The sequence below is a fragment of the Misgurnus anguillicaudatus genome, chromosome 6 (assembly GCF_027580225.2).
Source record: "Misgurnus anguillicaudatus chromosome 6, ASM2758022v2, whole genome shotgun sequence".
NCBI lineage: Eukaryota > Metazoa > Chordata > Actinopteri > Cypriniformes > Cobitidae > Misgurnus > Misgurnus anguillicaudatus.
Genome location: NC_073342.2, coordinates 27252721 through 27271313, shown reverse-complemented (window position 1 = coordinate 27271313; position 18593 = coordinate 27252721). Strand labels below are relative to the sequence as shown.

The 18593-nt window shown below is 35.5% G+C and overlaps 1 protein-coding gene across 5 annotated transcripts in view; it reads left to right on the top strand.

Moving 5' to 3' along the window:
- Positions 1–1591: 1591 nt before the first annotated feature.
- Positions 1592–18593, top strand: part of LOC141349050 (SITS-binding protein) — a 34269-nt gene continuing 17267 nt past the window's right edge. The window contains exons 1-4 of one of the 5 annotated variants that reach the window (XM_073868864.1): positions 1592–2509; positions 3643–3814; positions 13575–13782; positions 16242–16392. In XM_073868864.1, the coding sequence (XP_073724965.1) occupies positions 1841–2509; positions 3643–3814; positions 13575–13782; positions 16242–16392 (1200 nt within the window). In that variant the 5' untranslated portion in view covers positions 1592–1840. The remainder of the gene's footprint in view (positions 2510–3642; positions 3815–13574; positions 13783–16241; positions 16393–18593) is intronic. The other 4 variants (XM_073868865.1, XM_073868863.1, XM_073868862.1 and 1 more) reach the window with 4 other exon arrangements.

The following is an 18593-nucleotide window of genomic DNA, read 5'->3' as shown; positions in this document are numbered from 1 at the left end:
TTGTGGTTTCCTCTACAGAAGCCCTTAACGGACAAACTTTTTTTTACTAAGTTGTCTCCGACGATGACATGTTTTTCCGGTGGCAGCTACCATAGCTTCTCAAAAGTGAGGGGTGAACAGTGGACTGAACCGTTGGGTGCAATTCGCAACCTCACCACTAGATGCCGCTAAAATTTACACACTGCACCTTTAAGTAGTTTTACTTTCTACATAAAAGTAAATTTTCATGTATTCGTATTTTATCTGGCTTTTTCTTTGGAAAACATACATTCCAAAGCATATTATCATAATTTTACTCCACTACACTTCATAATTTCAAGTTTTTGGTTTATATTTAATATTTAAGCACATTAAACATCTATATCTTGCAAGTAAAAGTACACAATTTTTATGTAATTAGGTATTAAATCAATTTTAATATGTAATATTAAAGGAATACACAGTATTATTCTATGCTTTGGAATGTAGTGAACATTTTTTTTAGTAAAGTAATTTTTTCAAGACAAACACTCTGATAAAGTACAGATGCTTGGAAAATTTACTCAAAGTACTTAATAGTGTCCGCCTCTGGAACTCTGTGTGGACTCTGAACATCCACTACGCTGACCTTGGTTAAAAGTATTTCAAAATATGTTTAAGAAAAATATGCTTAAATGTCCAGTTGCAATTTGGGTTTGAAATTGTATCCAATGCAGTTAAATTCAAACATTTAAGTAAAGGGTCCAAATATATTTTGTAATAAAACATATATATTATAATCAATTATGATCACTGTATTTGTCTTTGAGAAACATATTGCAACTCATTTTGAGTTCACCCAAGTCAGAGAGTCAAAATAATAAACTAGATAAATTACTTTATGTTTGTTTAAACTTTTCAAATTTTGTTTTTCCTCAGCATTTTTCCTCATTTAATTTAATCAATTTTTATATCATGAGGCTAACATACTTTTTCTTATCAGAGATCTTCTGTTCAGAGCTGGACAGGAGCACATTATACGCCTGAACACAATGGCTGTTGACAGACAAAATTCCAAAGGTGCCATCTCCAGTCATCCACGTTCTCATGCCATTAATCTTCGGATTCAGGAGGGGAATCCCACTGCTTGTGCTTCATATCCCTCTGCTCTATAATAGCGTTTGTTTCATGCATCTGCATTCACACACTCTTAAATTGCACAGCCTAGATCTACAATACTAGTCAAATGTTTGGATGATCAAAAAATATTTGATAAGTCTTCAGTGCTTGATATACTGTGTTTACTTATCCATTTCTTTATAGGACTAACAAGTGCTCATGCATGGGAACTCTGCCTTTGAGTAATTTACTTAATATGAAACTTTTCACGAGCTCAATTCTTCTTCACGCACGCATTGTAAAAGTTTGACTTTTCTTCAGTTGCACAAAATGAAATTAATAATCTAATTGGAGGATTCGTGCATGTTAAACGTGCGCAGATGCGTGTCCACATGCAAATTAATTAGCTTACTATTAATGTCTTCCCACCATTCAGGACGCTCGCGCATTACAGACATTATTAGTAATGGGTTTCTCTCCGCGCGCTAGCTGCGCCCCGCGCGCGACCCCTGAACGGGGGCCCCGGCACTCGCAAATCTCTCGGTCTGCTAATCACTTTCTCTTCTACCTTTCTGAAGAAGCAGTATGAGGTTACGTCAGACCACCAAAAGTGCAGGCCAAGCAAATGAGCGGCTGAGGAGCTATTTGTAGGCATTGCTGCTGAAGCCGGGTAAGGCTGCTCACCCTCATGCGATCAATGCTTTAAACTCGCTATAACACTAGAAGCAGCATGCACCGCATTTCTTTATTTCGTTGGGAATGAATGCACTTGGAGAAATGGGACATTGCGCATCCATCCAGTGCGCGTAAAAGCGCAATTAATTGGAATTCAACATTTAAATCTAAAAAATTGAAACTTAAAAGGAACTCGGCACACGATGACGATTCTGCATATTTCAGCAGGCAGATTGTTGCGTTATATCATACGTTTCTATTAAATCTCTCTTGCTTTGAATTCATCATGCCTCACGCGCGCAACAGGAACCCGAGTCCAATCCCTGAGGTGACATGGGACACTGGACTGAAAGAGATGAACGAGACCTGGAAGGGGGCTATTGCTTGCTTGGGGGTTGCCATCTTTTTTGTCATGACAATTGGGATCATTTATTGGCAAGTTGTGGATCAGCCCAACAAGAACTGGATTCTGAAGGGGACTTTCAGCGGGCTTATATGGGAGAGGCGGACGCAAACCCTGGTCATCCAGACACTGAGCGAGGACAAAACTTTCGCTGAGATTGACGTCGGGAACGTGGGGAACCCCGACATTGAGGTTCCCTTCGTAAGGAACTTGTGCTGGCTTAACAAAACCGAGTTCTGCTATACATGGGACTCGGTTGCAGAGGTGAAAATATCTTTGGAAACAGAAGAGGCATCGGAAACTGAATGCTACACCGTAACATGGTCTCCAATTCACTGTCATGTGGACCTGAAGGTAAAAATCTTATTTTAATTACAGTATTAAAACTAAACTGTCCATTGAAGTGTTTTGCCATATGTGAACCATTTAAAGTTCTCCAAAGAATGTATAGCCTGCTTTTAAAAATAAAGGTGCTTAAAAGGTTCTTCCATAGAATAATCATTTTGGTTGCTAAAAGATCCATTAGAAGAATCATTTTATACCCTTTAATAATTTAAAATCTTTTTTTACTAAAAAACTAAACTTTTTTAAACTGAAAGGATTTATGGAATTATTTAGCCAACAAATGGTTCTTCTGTGGCATCATGAAACACCTTTATTTTTAAGAGTGTACCTGCTTCTATCTTAGTTTTGTAGAAAACTTTCATAAACTGGTCCTTTGGAGAAAATGGAAACCAATACAATAATCTAAATGAAACATCAATAACTTGTTTAGTCTCCAAAGAATCATATATCACATCTGAGAACCTGATATGTCATATAAAAGGTCTTTGCTTAACTGTAGATGGTTTAAAGGACCATAAATATTTTTTTAAGAAGATGTGGAATGAAATTATTTTAAATTTGATCTGTATGCTTTGCTTCATAACTTTATTATGTAACTTTAATTTACCATTTAATTTTATGTGACTTCAAATAGTACATGTTTGGTTATCATTATTATTTTTATAGCGTTATTGTCATGTTTAAAATATAAAGGGCATGCATTCTTTCCCTCCCAAAATGTTTAAGCACTGTGCTCATATAGATCAAGATACATTTCACTGTTATGCCATGAGACAATACCTGTCTTTGTTCTGCTAATCTTTATGCATTTCGGAGGTTTTGGTCATATAATCCCTAAATTTTCTTACCCAAGTAAATCCCTCATGTGTTACTTCAGATTCAAACGTAAGAAGACATTGTTTAGTTAAATCCTTTGAAAAAAGCTCTTAGAGTCTTTACAGTAAACTGTTTTTACTAGCATTATTTAAACATAACAAGATACAAATGATCTCTTCTTTAATACTTACTGTACATTCATGCATATAGCCGCTATTTCAATTCAACGCAATACAGTGCATTCAACGTACACATGTGTTATTTGGGATTCGAACCCATGGCTAAAAAGCACTGCGCCAAAGTCATGGTCTTTCTTCATCCTTCAGGACTGTTTCTCCATGGCGAACGTTTCGTGGTACGGAGGCGCCAGCGTCCACGCGCCCAGCTGGCCAATAAACGACGCAAACATTTCCATGCAATCCTTCAGAGTCAGCGACCTGAGGGACAACCCCTCTGGCTTCGGATCAGTTTTAGAGCGTTACTTCCTGGGATCCTCAGGTAAGCGTCGAGGAGCTCCATCTCACCGTCACCCCGCCTAGACAGATTTAGCCACCCTGTCCTTTCACACTCTGTTGACCAGTCCAAACATGTATCCATTTGTGACTATGTACACAATGCAAAAGCGTCCCTGGCCCGGCACCACAGGGACCTACTGTACATAGAGAGCGTAACACAATACGGATGGTTACTTCTGCGTGGTGAAAGATTGCAAAACAAAGAACATCAGCCCTGTGTCTTCAACGAAGCCGTTGGCATCTGTCAGCAGTTGCCTCGGGTTTCTATCGAGGGGTAATTAAACAAACAAGGTCAGATTTAAATAACCTGTGTGTTTATGTTTCACTGCTGGTTTGGAGAGACAGGATGTTCATGGACAGATGATGAGTTCAGACATCATTAAGGACACTGTCTGACATTTTGTCTGTAATGAATTGGAGATATAATAAGAGAAATATCTATTTTTAATTTCAAAACAAGTGCAAGGACATACACTCACCTAAAGGATTATTAGGAACACCATACTAATACTGTGTTTGACCTACTTTCGCCTTCGGAACTGCCCATATTGATAGGATAGCATCTTGCAGTTTATGGAGATATGTGGGATGCACATCCAGGGCACGAAGCTCCCGTTCCACCAAATCGAAAAGATGCTCTATTGGGTTGAGATCTGGTGACTGTGGGGGCCATTTTAGTACAGTGAACTCATTGTCATGTTCAAGAAACCCATTTGAAATGATTCGAGCTTTGTGACATGGTGCATTATCCTGCTGGAAGTATCCATCAGAGGATGGGTACATGGCGGTCATTAAGGGATGTACATGGTCAGAAACTTGGCATTTAAACGAACCCCAATTGGCACTAAAGTGTGCCAAGAAAACATTCCCCACACCTTTACACCATTGCATTAATGAGAAATTGAACCACCATCATTGCGATCAGTGTTTGCATTTCATCAGCTCATTTGCATTTTAAAGGACACACCCAAAAGCGTGTCAATTTGAATAAATTATCTATGGGGTATTTTGAGCTAAAACTTTACATACGCACTCTGAGGACACCAAAGATTTATTTTACCTTTTTTAAAAATCTCATAATATGACCCATTTAAATGCACATTTTTTGGAATTGTGTGTTATTCGATGGCAAAAAAGTCCAAAGTGTGGATGGAGATGTGTATGCATGTGCTGTGGGCTCAGGTTGGGGACTCAAATTCAAACGTGAGTAATTTTCTGATTTATGATTTGGTTCCTTGTCTTATCAAGGGCCAAAAAGGCTTGTGAAACATTATCAAGCAACATTACAGTGTGCAAAGGCTCTGTATTAGTTAATATGTTCATTGGAGAGGTCATTGTTTGGGCTATCCAAGCGTGCCATGAGAGGCTCGTGTGGGTGGGCAGCTGCTCTCTAAACTTGGTTACCATTCGGACCCTCGGAGCAAACCTCGCCAGCCACACACAATCCAGCAATTAATAACCACATTTACTCAACACAGTCACGCTTCCTTTTTGAGTTTGTGTCGGCCACGTCTGCGTTTGTGTCTGCGTCCGAACAGTTCGAGAGCTTTCAGAAGGTGAAAGCGGTAATCTGTGTACCAGACAGCCGAACAGAATTAGATTAAAGCAAAAGGGTTACGGTCGTAATATCCATCATGTGACATAAACAATGGCCTTTTATGATTTACAAGATCCCGCCACAGCCTTACGTAACGTCCTGAGCAGTATAACCCATGATTTTAATCCCTTTTCCACCTCGCTAGAGGACGGCCTTGATTTCGGAGACCTCTAAACTCCTCTTTAATTGGCTCACTTTAAAAAGAGAAACGTCGAGTTTCCTGCCAACGCAGCTGTCTCGTGTTGCCAAGTAACCACAGACATATGATGGTATACTGTATTATGACCAGTGGCACAACAATGACAACCACGTTGGCTCAGATTCGTAAAGCAACCCGGCAGCTGACCACCACAGCAGTGTGTCGACGGTGTGGTGATAATCACCGTAATTGTTTTTCATGAGTCGGCCTGTAACACGAGACCCAACGGCAAACTTAAACTTTTCAGCACTGTATATTTACATTTAGGCCTTGAAATTAGATAGTGGCTTTGGTCATGCAATGTCTGTCAAATAACTTGTTGATGAGAGACATTATTGAAGTGTCCGGACATATTATGCCCTTTACCGGGGTCGCCACGATGATGGCATTGTCTCTTAAAAAGACAGAGACATTTTACATTTGCAGCAGTTGCACGAAGCAATTTTTGCTCTTTTGGTGAAAAATGAAAAATTCAGTTCGCATTTCTACGCATTCATAGCTGTAAAAAGGTGCACAGGTTGCATAGGTAAAACACATTTTAATACTTTGTTAAATAATAATACAAAGCCCAACTACAATGTAAAACTTATACAACATAGTCAATGTGGAATATTGTCTTGTGAAAAAGGATTATTAAACAATACAGTATTTCACTGTAAAGTAATGTACTTGATTTTTCTTTCTTTTCTATTTGAATTTTGGAAAGTTGGTAAAAAATTCTCAATTAAAATTCCGACTCATTTTTCTCATCTTTGTTTTTAAAGGGGACATATCATGAAAATCTAACTTTAAGTGCTATAATTGGGTCCCTAGTGCTTCTAGAAAATGTGAAAAAGATCAACCCAGTAACTTAGTTTTTGTAAACCATATTTGAAAAAATTGGTGATTGAAATTTGGCTCCCCTTGTGATGTCAGAAGGGGATAATACCGCCCCTTAATCTGCACTATCCAACCACGGCACTGCTATTTAGTGCAGAGATCGGCTCATTTGCATTTTAAAGGACACACACAAACGGCACATTTTTGCTCAGACCTACAAAGTGTCAATTTTAACATGCTATAATAAATTATCTATATGGTATTTTGAGCTAAAACTTCACATACGTCCAAAGATTTAGTCTTGTGAAATGTCCCCTTTAAAACATTTAAGCAGTGCATAATCAAACTGACCCCAAATTTAACCATTTAACAGTGCACATTAATCCAAAGTAATACATTTTTTAAATAACTTGCTTTGGCTTTGTCTGGTATGCAAGATATCTTTTCACCATTCGATCATTTACAACCTTAAAATCAAACCCAGCCTATTTTACTATTTTACACCATGTCAGCATTTCTTGCCTGGAAGTCTATGAAAAATGTGCTAAGATAAAAGTTTTAATAGAGTTAATAATACATTTAAAATTTAAAATATACTTACAAATTATATATTTTTAATATAAATGTAATTATACCATACATTGCCAGAATTGTTCTGAGATATGCTCATTACACCTTTTTTAACTATGAAAAAGTACTTTGTTTAAAAAACAGCTGTTTCTAAATACATTTTTCAATTCATTGTTACCAGTGTTGGGGAAAGTTACTTTTAAAAGTAATGCATTACAATATTAAGTTATTCCCCCATAAAAGTAACTAATTGCGTTACTTAGTTTCTTTTCAGGGAAAGTAATGCTTACGTTACTTTAAAGTTACTTTCAAGTTACTTTTTCTGACTTGGCTGAGGCTTGATCTCTTTCAGTCCCTGCATGTGGCTTTTATGACTGAGAAGTTCTGCATTCAGAAATTGCATATTTCCATCGCAAAAATGTCGATCTTCCTTTCTGACTGAATAGGTTAGGCGCACACGTAAATCTAGGTTAATACGTTCAGTTTAATGCAGTACATTTTTTACATAAAATTAATTAAACTGAAAGGTAACTCGCATTACTTTTTTAAAAAAGTAACTCAAATATTAATATGTATATTTATAAAGTAATGCGTTACTTTACTCGTTACTTTAGAAAAAATTATATTATTACATTATGCATGTTACTTGTAATGCGTTACCCCAACACTGATTGGCACTGTTTTACGTAATTTTCATTGTCACTATATAGTTGGATCAACTTAAAAAAAATACTTTAATTGGTAAAAATTACTTTTAAATTTATTTTTTATTTTTTAGGTGTTACCAATTAAAGTATTTCTTTAAGTTGATCCAACTTTTCACTTTTTATAGTGTATACTCGTATGTACGCTATATTCATTATAAAATCTATTCTTCATTCTTAAGACATTATTCCACTCGTTGGTCTTATCCAGCCCATATTAGGTGAAAAGAATGAGATGGATACTGTTATTCATCTTTGCTTTAAAGACAGAGTGGAAAATATTTCAGGAAAGCTGGTAGTAGTTACTGTGGGGAATGATTCTAAAAATAAGAGTCCCCCCACCCTTTAAACTTCTGTAGAGTCCACCTTGCTCATAACTCAAGCCAAAGTCTCTTAAACGTCAGCTAACGACAGTTATTTATTTCCCCTTCTGCAGATTCCTGTATGTTATACACACCTGAACAAAGAGGCCTCTGAGCTTTTCAAAACTCAATGGGAAAACTCACAGAAGCATTATACTCCATAAAAATCACATTATTGTTTTATTTTTTTCTAAAATGTAAATCTATGTTAGTTTAATAACTAACATAGCTTATAAAATGTGTGCTCACATAAAAAGAGAAACAAAACAAAAATCTAATGTTATATTGTTATAAATTGTGTCATGAACTAATTGTCAATTTGGCCTGCCCAATTTAAAACACATCGGAGTAGTTTCATCACATTATTCAAAGATTCACCCAAAAATAAAAATGATTCTGTCATCATGTACTCACCCTTAATTTGTTCCAAACCTGAACCTGAGCAATGTTTTCAAGCAATTTTGAAGCTTCTATAGTAGGAAAAAAAACACTATGGAAGTCAATGGTGCTCCAAAACTGTTTGGTCACAAACATTGCTCAGAATATCTTCCTTTGTGTTCAGCAGAACAAAGAAATTTGCAGGTGAATAAATTTTCATTTTTAGGTGAAATGGTGCAACAAACATGACTGAATAATGTGCAGCTACTTCATTTATCTATACTCTAAAAACAAATGGTGCTAAATAGCACTAAAAGTGGTTCACTTTTGATTTTGAACTTTTTCGTTGCTAATGGAAAGCGATACTAGCATCTACAGCGCCAGACTGATCTAACGGAAAGTCGTGTTGTTGTCATGCAAAATTCGATTCATTTATTTGTGTCCATGGTACGAAATTTAGCTTTATTTCGTGTCTTGAGCACCAATGTCTTTTTCTTGACACTCGTGACACAAATTTCTAATTTCTTTTCATGTCAGTTGCACGACTTTTTTTGACATTTTATGTATTGTTTTCTTATTGTTTTTTCCTCTTTTCTTAACAGTGTCGCTTGGGGTTGGGGTTAGAATCACTTTCTGTTACATTTTTAGACATCATAACCCAAACCCCATCTCTAACCCCAACTCCAGGCGAGAATAGTTTTAAAAGTAGAAGAAAAACATGTAGAAACCAATACATAAAAGTACATACTACCCGAACCCCAAATCTAACCACAACCCCAACACTCAAAAAATCTATAAGTTTTTCCCAATATGAATGTGTACCCCTAACTCTTAAAAAACTGCTTTACACAATAAAAATATATTGAGTTAGTCCAACTCAGTTTAAAGTAAATGGCAATACTCAATTAGTTGCCTCAACTCAATTTAGCGTAGTCTGAATAACTCGGTTTAGCGTAGTTTGAATAACTCAATGTAGTGTAGTCTGAATAACTCAATTCTGTTATTTTTTATAAAACGTTTTTATATCATACTAATTAGCATAAGCACATGTTAGCATGCTAATAATAATAACATATGGTACTTTGGATGAGCATGTGAGAAGAGACCCAAACAGGCATTAACACAGTTAGTGCTCATTGAGAGAAATACGTCACATCCACAACCTAACCACAAGCGCCACTCTTCTGCACCAAACAATTTGAAAAAATATAACACAAACTCTTCTAAATCAATAAGATAAACGGACATTAAACACTATTAAGTCTTTCTCTTTACCTAAAAATGTATAAAATAACACTTCATTAAAAAAATTACTCTCCAAAAGCAGTTGCATGTAAAGCATGCTGGGAAATTCTTTTTCCAGAACCCAAACTCAAACTAATTGTGTTAACGCAATTAAAAAGAAATCAAGAAATTATAGTACATATTCATTTTGTGTTAGACTAATTAAATATATATATATACTTATTGCTCATAATGAGGTATTTTAAATTAATTGAACACAATTTTAATGTGTCATCTCTAAGAAGGGCTTGAATCATTTTTATTTTTTTTTGAGTGAAGCGACAATGATTTAAAAACAAGGGAAAAAATGGAGAAAACAATACATAAAATCACACAAAAAAGAAATTTGTGCTACAGACATGAAAAAATATTGATAGAAATTTGTGCATGAAAAAGTAATTCGTGGTCAAGCTGAATTTCGTGCCATGGACACGAATATCATAATCAAATTTTGTGTGACTATAACACGACTGTCCGTGGGATCATGTTGATAGGGCTTAAGGGACATTTAAATGTTTAGTGTTTTGATTATTGTGATGTAATTTACCTTGTGTAATTGGGGACAGTTTGATGGTTTGTTAGTATCAACATGTCTTGAGAAAATCATAATAGGGCAGGATTGGATTTTTTTAAGATGAAGCCTGATTGAAGGGGCGGGGCTATAAAGTAACAGGGCTGGTGACCTCATCCAACAAAAAAATTCATGTTACACTGAAAAAAAATGATTCAATTTTTTGAGGTAAGTGGTTGCAATCAATTTATTTAAGCTCAATTTAAACAAAAGTTTTTATTTTATTTTATAAATCTTTTTGTTTAAATGTAGCTTTAATAAATTGATTGCAACCACTTACCTTAAAAAATGTAGTAAATTGAATGAATAATTTTTTTTCAGTGTAGATTTTGACGAAACATGAAAACAAAGTTTATTTGAAACAGTCTACATACACTGTATAATTACTGCCTTAAATTAATTAATCGAGTAATTTGAATAAATGTAATTAATTAATCAAATTTAAATGTACTAATTTAAATCTTGACTAGATAAGTTACTGTAACTTATAAAAAAGTTGAAAATGCTTGATGCTTATTTTATTGAGTAAAAATAATGTAAAAACATATGTTGCAATGACTTATCACATATTTTTTACAGAATCTTGTACATTTCAATATTTGCTTGTAAATTGCTATAAGTAATTATTATTATTATACAACCTATTAACAGCATTAACATTTTTGAATGTCTTATAGTCTCAAAAAAGTTTTTTACAATTTACATTTGGGCAATTCTGTGCAAATGTCAACCTCAGCAGTTTTTACCTAAAGTTTTTAACTGAAACCTCTTATATCAATATTTGGTGGTTTAAATATCCATTCAAAGTCTCTGTCAAAGCATTTTTTCACTTTTTACCATAGTTAAAGAAACAGTATGTAGGATTGTGGGCAAAACTGATATTGCAATAACAAAACTTGTGGCTAAAACTGGTACTGCAATCACACAACTGGTGGCCAATAAACAACATGACAACATAAACATTAGTCGAGGGCTGCAACTCCACTTTTTAAATGACAATATCCTGACCAGACCACTGTTGTCAGTGATATAAGTATTTGAAATGAAAATAATTTCTTAATGTCTAGTGACATGCCATTTTATGATTAATTGATATACATTTCTTACATACTGTTCCTTTAAGTAAGTGCAAATTTCAGAATCGTCACATCCATAACGGAGAAATATCACATGCATATCATTGCTTCTTCCTCATAAATGCGCATACAAAAATGTTATTGAAATTTCTCCATATATTGGTTATTATTGCTTCTTGTATGTGCATTTCCAGAATTCCTACAATGTATGTTGTCTCCCAAAAACTTGTGTCGGGGTTAAAAAATATATAAATTTAATATCACATTCATAACGCTGAAATCGGCCATTTTTAGCATTACATATGTTGCGATTGTAAGTCTTGACGGTCATGTGTTTCACAGTTCAAAGAGGAAGAATTAGGATGAGACTGTGAGTTAGTTGCAAGGGTTGAGTTTGTTGAAATCCGAGAAGCAGGAAGAATTCCAGCGAGGGCAGCTACATCTGCGGACACAATTATCCAGTTCACATAATCTCAACTTTTCAGGTGCATAAAGAGGCCAGAAGCAGTGCCACACTCCTCACGTCTCTGAGCTTTTTGAAATACAAAGATTCCCGTATGTATCCCAGTGGTTCCTCTTTCAAGCTTCTTGGAATTTCCCTGATGCATCAGGCTGTAAAGTGTGCTTTACCGAGACAGGTCGAAAGATGGTGTTTGGTTTCCATCATGCTGTTTCTGCCATTCACACAGAGTCACGGATGGAGTGATCGTGTGATCTGACGCGTGACTTCTCGGTAGCGGATGAGAAGATTAGAATTTTGGCAATGTGAAACGCCATAACTCGTTTTGCTTCCGTTATGTGATGTATTTCAGTATCCAATGATTTAAAATGTAGGACGGGGCTTTATTTGAACTGGAAAATGAATGTGATAAAGTGGTTGACAAATAAGATGGTTTTCCAAGTAGGAAAGTCAGTTGAGAGTTATTGCATTCATGTTATTAATTCAAAATTGTTGTATTAGATTACAAAGATAAGCATTTGTTTTAGATTAAAATGCACTGGTGCACAATATCGAGCGCACAATATAACCAGGAACATGTTTAAAGATAATAAATAGATATACTGTATAATGTATCAAAAAACAAGTCATAATACTCCAAACGTGTGGAATAAGCTGCAATGACATGTTGTGGCAGGACATATAGGTTTTATCAAGTTTTTACACATTGTAGTTTACATGAAGGGGAAGGGACATCAACGTTTTTCATTGGCCAAAAACTGAAGACTGTTGCCCTTAAAGGATTAGTCCATTTTCTTTAAAAAATCCAGATAATGTACTCACCACCATGTCATCCAAAATGTTGATGTCTTTCTTTGCTCAGTCGAGAAGAAATTATGTTTTTTGAGGAAAACATTCCAGGATTTTTCTCATTTTAATGGACTTTAATGGACCCCAACACTTAACAGTTTTTTTCAACGGAGTGTCAAAGTACTCCAAACGATCCCAAACTAGGCACAAGGGTCTACTCTAGCGAAACGATTGTCATTTTTGACAAGAAAAAAAAAACGCACTTATAAACCACAACTTCTCATCTTCCCTTCGGTCGTGTGATGTGCGAAACTACGCCCCAGTGTTTACAAGTGTGGAGAAAGTGGACCGTTCCGACGTTGTTGTATGTCGAATGATACTAATTACTAATTTCTACGTCATGACGCAATTACATGAGGACGCGCTGGCGCATCACAGGACCGAAGATAGACGAGAAGTTGTGGTTTAAAAGTGCATATTTTTATTTTTCTTGCCAAAAATGACAATCGTTTTGCTAGATAAGACCCTTATGCCTCGTTTGGGATCGTTTAGATTCTTTTGAAACTCTGTTGAAAAAAACTGTTTAAGTGTTAAGTGTTGGGGTCCATTAAAGTCCATTAAAATTAGAAAAATCCTGGAATGTTTTCCTCAAAAAACATAATTTCTTCTTGACTAAACGGAGAGAGACGTGGACATTTTGGATGACATGGTGGTGAGTGGATTGTCTGGATTTTTTTTTTAAGAAAATTGACTAATCCTTTAAACTGGTGCATCATATAATATATTTTAAGAACGGTTATACTATGCACTTTAAATGTGCATCCATATTAACATTTATGCATTTTATCCAAAGCAACTTTTGTGTTGCTAATGCAATGCTTTGCCAATTGAGCTCCATGAACAAATAAGAATAAATGTTGTTTTTCTTTTAAAGGTGTGTCTGTTCTAGTGGCTCCGAACATCCCTCTACATGTGGGCATGGAAAGCAGACAGCAGTTCTGTTTGCAAACCCCCGCGAGTATGGACCGAACGCCCCTGCAGTACACCGTGTGCGTCGGACACAACGTTAAAGCCGTCCACCAAGAGTCAATGCGGCAGCTCTCCACAGCCACTCGACAAATGCCGAACATGGATGTCTTAAGGTACAGACAAACACATTTGTCAAATTTGAGAAAAGTTAAAGATTTTTGAAGGTTTAATAACAAAATCACTGCATCCATACCTAAAATCATCCATACCTAAACTAATAGATTTAGACACAAAAGCATTACTGTAAGAAAAATATACATTCTTTCTTTTATTGTTTGATTGACATTGAGACAGACAGTTTTAAAGGAAAACACCACAGTTTTTCAATATTTTACTATGTTCTGACCTCAACTTAGACAAATTAATACATACCTATCTTTTATCAATGCGTGCACTTAATCTTTGTACAGCGCCTCATGAATGTGTTAGCATTTAGCCTAGCCCCCTTCATTCCTTAGGATCCAAACAGGGATGAATTTAGAAGCCACCCAACACTTCCATGTTTTCCCTATTTAAAGACTGTTACATGATTAGTTACACGAGTAAGTGGCATGAACGAGTGTTTTGGTGGCATTTAAAGGTGGAATACGTATAATTTTTACCACTAGAGGGCGCCAAAACACAATAACATCAAATGAAGTTGTTTAGTGACACACTGAAGCAACGTGGAATTATGGGATTTGTAGTCTTTAACTCATCCGCTGATGGCCATCAATCAGACGAGAACGAGAAATCACGTTGACGGATAAGGTAATCAAGTCTTATAAATGTTGCGTTTGATGACATCGTTTATTTCATTATGTAAGTTTATATGTGATGTTCAAAACGACATTGTTAGTCATTGATGTTACAGTATTAGTCCAAATTTGATGGTAAACACAGCACAGAATTAAGTTTTCAACTTACAATCTACAATGATTTTTCACATATGTATTGACAGTTCAAATCTTTTTGTGAAGTGTCTTAAAATGACCATTTATATTGCTGTACAATACCTTTTGATGTGCATTATATCGTCCGTGGGAAGACGCGCTGATTACAATCTACACACTAATGTTGTGATCAATATAATAGCATACGTTTTTTGAAGGGTTACGAATCAAAGCAACTCACCCATCGCTTCTCTGTCTAGTTAAATGTTGTTGCGAAGCTCTCTTCATCTAGATAATGCAACACCAAATTTATCCTCTCTCGTTTTGTTCCAAACTCTTCTTGGGTCGTTTGGTTGGCCCGTACGCTTACGGGAGCTGTCTTTGCTGACACATCCAGCGGCAGACGGTAAAGAGTTATCCATAAGTCCATAAGCTAGCGCGTAGCTCGACAGGCGCTAACGCATAGTTCCGCATTTGTACACGACACTGACTGCGTCCGAAAACTCAAGGCAGTGACTTGTTGCCTCGCTGCCTCATGAGGAAATGACTTCGGAGGCATGAAGGCAGCTCAGAGAAAGGCTTTCCGACGCACTTCAAAGGCAGCGTGTTTGAAATATAAGAATATATATATTAGAAATGCAATTAAAATGTGTAAAAAGTGAAAATATACGTTTACTTACACTAAATTTGTGCTTCAGTCGCTTCCTTGGCCGCCATTTTATTTTTTCGAACTCGTGGGTTTTTTTGTCATGTGGGTTTTACGTCAGTAAAGGCGGTGACAAGGGGTCACATGGATATTAACGTCATTGACAGGAGACTGCACTGCCCCGTGTCAATGTTTTGAATGGACATTTTCTCACGATTTACAAGTAGTTGAAAACATTACAGATATTGATAGTAATCAGCTGGACAAAATATATAACCCTGGCCTAGTGGTTTTACTGCAAATATCTTACAAATTGCACCTTTAAGTAAATTTTTTCATCATATGTTTTATAAGATACCAAATCCAATGCTATATGTCATATTAATCAGTGTCTTGTTGACTAAACCATAGCATCGTTTTGAAATATGTCTGCAGCTCTCGACTTTTTTGGTGGGCTTGAAGATATTTTGACCCAGCGGGGTTAATTGTAACGCTGTGTTACAACGAACCCTTCAGCACTTACGATATGAAAACTAACGTTAACGTTAGTGTAATTCTTGCTTTAAATTGTTTTAAATAGGCTACACACAAATGATTGCTGGCTGCCAAAATAAATGTGCCTGTCTTATCAAAAATAGTATTGAAGCATTTGCCTGCAAACTTAATTTTTAGCAAGTGTTGCAACTAACCCCCTGCCTGCAATTAACCCCACCTATGAGGTAAGTTGTAACGTTTGCACTTCTGTCACGTTTGGTGTAATTGTTCAAGAATGGTAAGCAATAGAAACAAACTTCAAATGTTCATTTGTAGCAGAGATGTGTGTGTTGCCTGTGTAAAAATATAATTAATCAAACTCAAATATTTTTTAATGTTTGAGCCAAAACCAAAAAGCATTAGGTTAGGTTGTGCCTCACTCTCCTCTACTTACTTGGTTTAGTTAGTGTTCTAGTCTGGCCAGCTAAAACGTACCCAGAAATCATCTAACTGTCGCAACTGACCAGTGTTAGTGTTCGATTCAGACCTCCACCCTTACACGCACACCGTTTCTGTTAAGGTTGCCCTTCTGGAAGCTTCTAGAAAATGTGGACTCTGGGGCCAAGCTCGAGAAAGAGCTGAGACTCTTCTCAAACCGTCTGAAGAGGCATCGCCTCAGTGAGGGAGTTATCAGACTCGATGAACATTCCACTGCTCTCCTCTCCAACATGGTGAGTTTCCACTTTCTTTCACCAATCTTCTTGCTTTCTTATTCTGCTTAAGCCAAAGAATAAACAACTACAATACTTTAAATGAATACATGTCTCGAATAAGGTAAATGGCCTCATCATAGCCGTGATTATATTCCCCGGCCACTGACCTTTAGTCTGCTTTACTCTGAGTTGTTTAATATTTGGCCATCAGGGACTGCACCTGTTGTAGCTACGGGCCTTTAATTTCCGCTTGAGCTGCCATCTGGATCGCATGGCCAGGAGAGCAACCTGCATTTGTTTTATTTGACATTAACCGCATTTCTGTGAATATTGAAAATAATTATGAATCTATTTAGTTAGTAATGAATTTTATTTTGTATGTGGATTGTGCAAATCGATACTATTAAGATTTAAAGGGGTCATGTGATGTGGTTTCATGTTTTTCTTAATCTTTGGAGTGTTAAAAGCTGTTGGCATATAGAACAGAGGTGCCCAAACTAGGGCCAAAGTTGGCCCACAATGACCTTTAACTCTTTCGCCACCATTGACGAGATATCTCGTCAATTAAGAGAAAACACTTCCCCGCCATTGACGAGATTTTCCGTCTTTCCGCAATACCGCTATTATCCACCAGGTGGCGCGCTTCCGCAACTTATACAACCCGGAAGTAGAGCCTCACGTGAAAAAAGAAAGAACTCTGTGTATGTTTTGATCTCTATCAAAAGTCCTTCGCAAAAATGGAATTATCTCAGCTTTTTGCTCAAAATTGGGTGTTTTTGAAGAAACCTACCCATGTTTGAGAGGTGATTACAAGAGAACTAATGAAGGTAGGATGAAACGTTTTTTTTTTTTTTTTTGAAAGCAGAGGGTCTGTTCTTTCATCTGATATATTGTTTGTTTATATATATATAAAGAAGAAAATTTTCTGGAAGGCATTCAACTTTTGTGTTAAAAACGCTGGCGGGGAAAGAGTTAATTGTGAGATAAGGAAAAAGGATAAACGTCATTGACCCAGATGTTTATTTCTAATTAAACGTTTCTAAAAAAAAAATTATTTGTACATTACAGAAATGTAAATTGAAATTAAACACTGAAAAAAATAATGAATTCAATTTACTCAATTTTTTTAAGGTAAGTGATCACAATCAATTTATTTAAGCTACATTTAAACAAAAAAAGAAGAAAAACTTTCTTACTAAAACTATAACATTTTGAATTAATTCCTTTAGACTGAAAAATGTAAAGATGTGCTTCTGCAGTCTTATATGGTAAACACTCAAACATAAAAAAATGTATTTAACATTATCATACATAATTTATTTAAATACACTGTAAAGAAAATGCAACATGTAGTTAAAACAACTTAGTTTTGCAAGTCAATTCCACCTACTATTTTAAGTTTTGACTTTAAAAAGTTGACATTGTTAAATTGTTAAGTTAAATTAAATTAACATAAAATATATGTTGATTTGACAAAAAATCTACATGTTTTTATTTATTTAGATGAATAAAATATTTATAAATACATAAATAAAAATAATTTGTAACTCATATGCAACCACTGATATTTCAGATTCAAACTGATTTCAAGTATCATAAATAGTAATGTTAAAAGTTATTATTTGGGTGGAAAATTTGAACTATATTCATCCAAATATAATCCTTCAATTACTTTTATTTTTTACTTTATTTATTTATATTTAGGTTGTTCGTTTACCTTCAAGCTTTTGATCCCACACTGAAAAAAAATGATTCATTCAATTTACTCATTTTTTTAAGGTAGTGGTCGCAATCAATTTATCTAAGCTACATTTTAACAAAAAAAATTGAAAAACGAAACAAAAAACTTTTGTTTAAATGTAGCTTAAAGGCACACCACAGAACTTTTTGGCCACTAGGCATATTTTTTATTTTTCTTGACAATTGTTTCACTAGAAAAGACCCTAATCGTTATGGATCGTTTAGAGTCCTTTGAAACTGCAATTTTAAACTGCATTAAGTGTTGGGGTCCATTAAAGTCCATTAAAATTAGAAAAATCCTGGAATGTTTTCCTCAGAAAACATAATTTCTTCTCAAATGAACAAAGAAAGACATCAACATTTTGGATGACATGGTGATGAGTAAATGATCTGGATTTTTTAAGAAAATGGACTAATCCTTTAACCTAGACAGTGAAATGATGGCTATTGCTGGGTAGAGCTCATTTTAATCAAAGAAA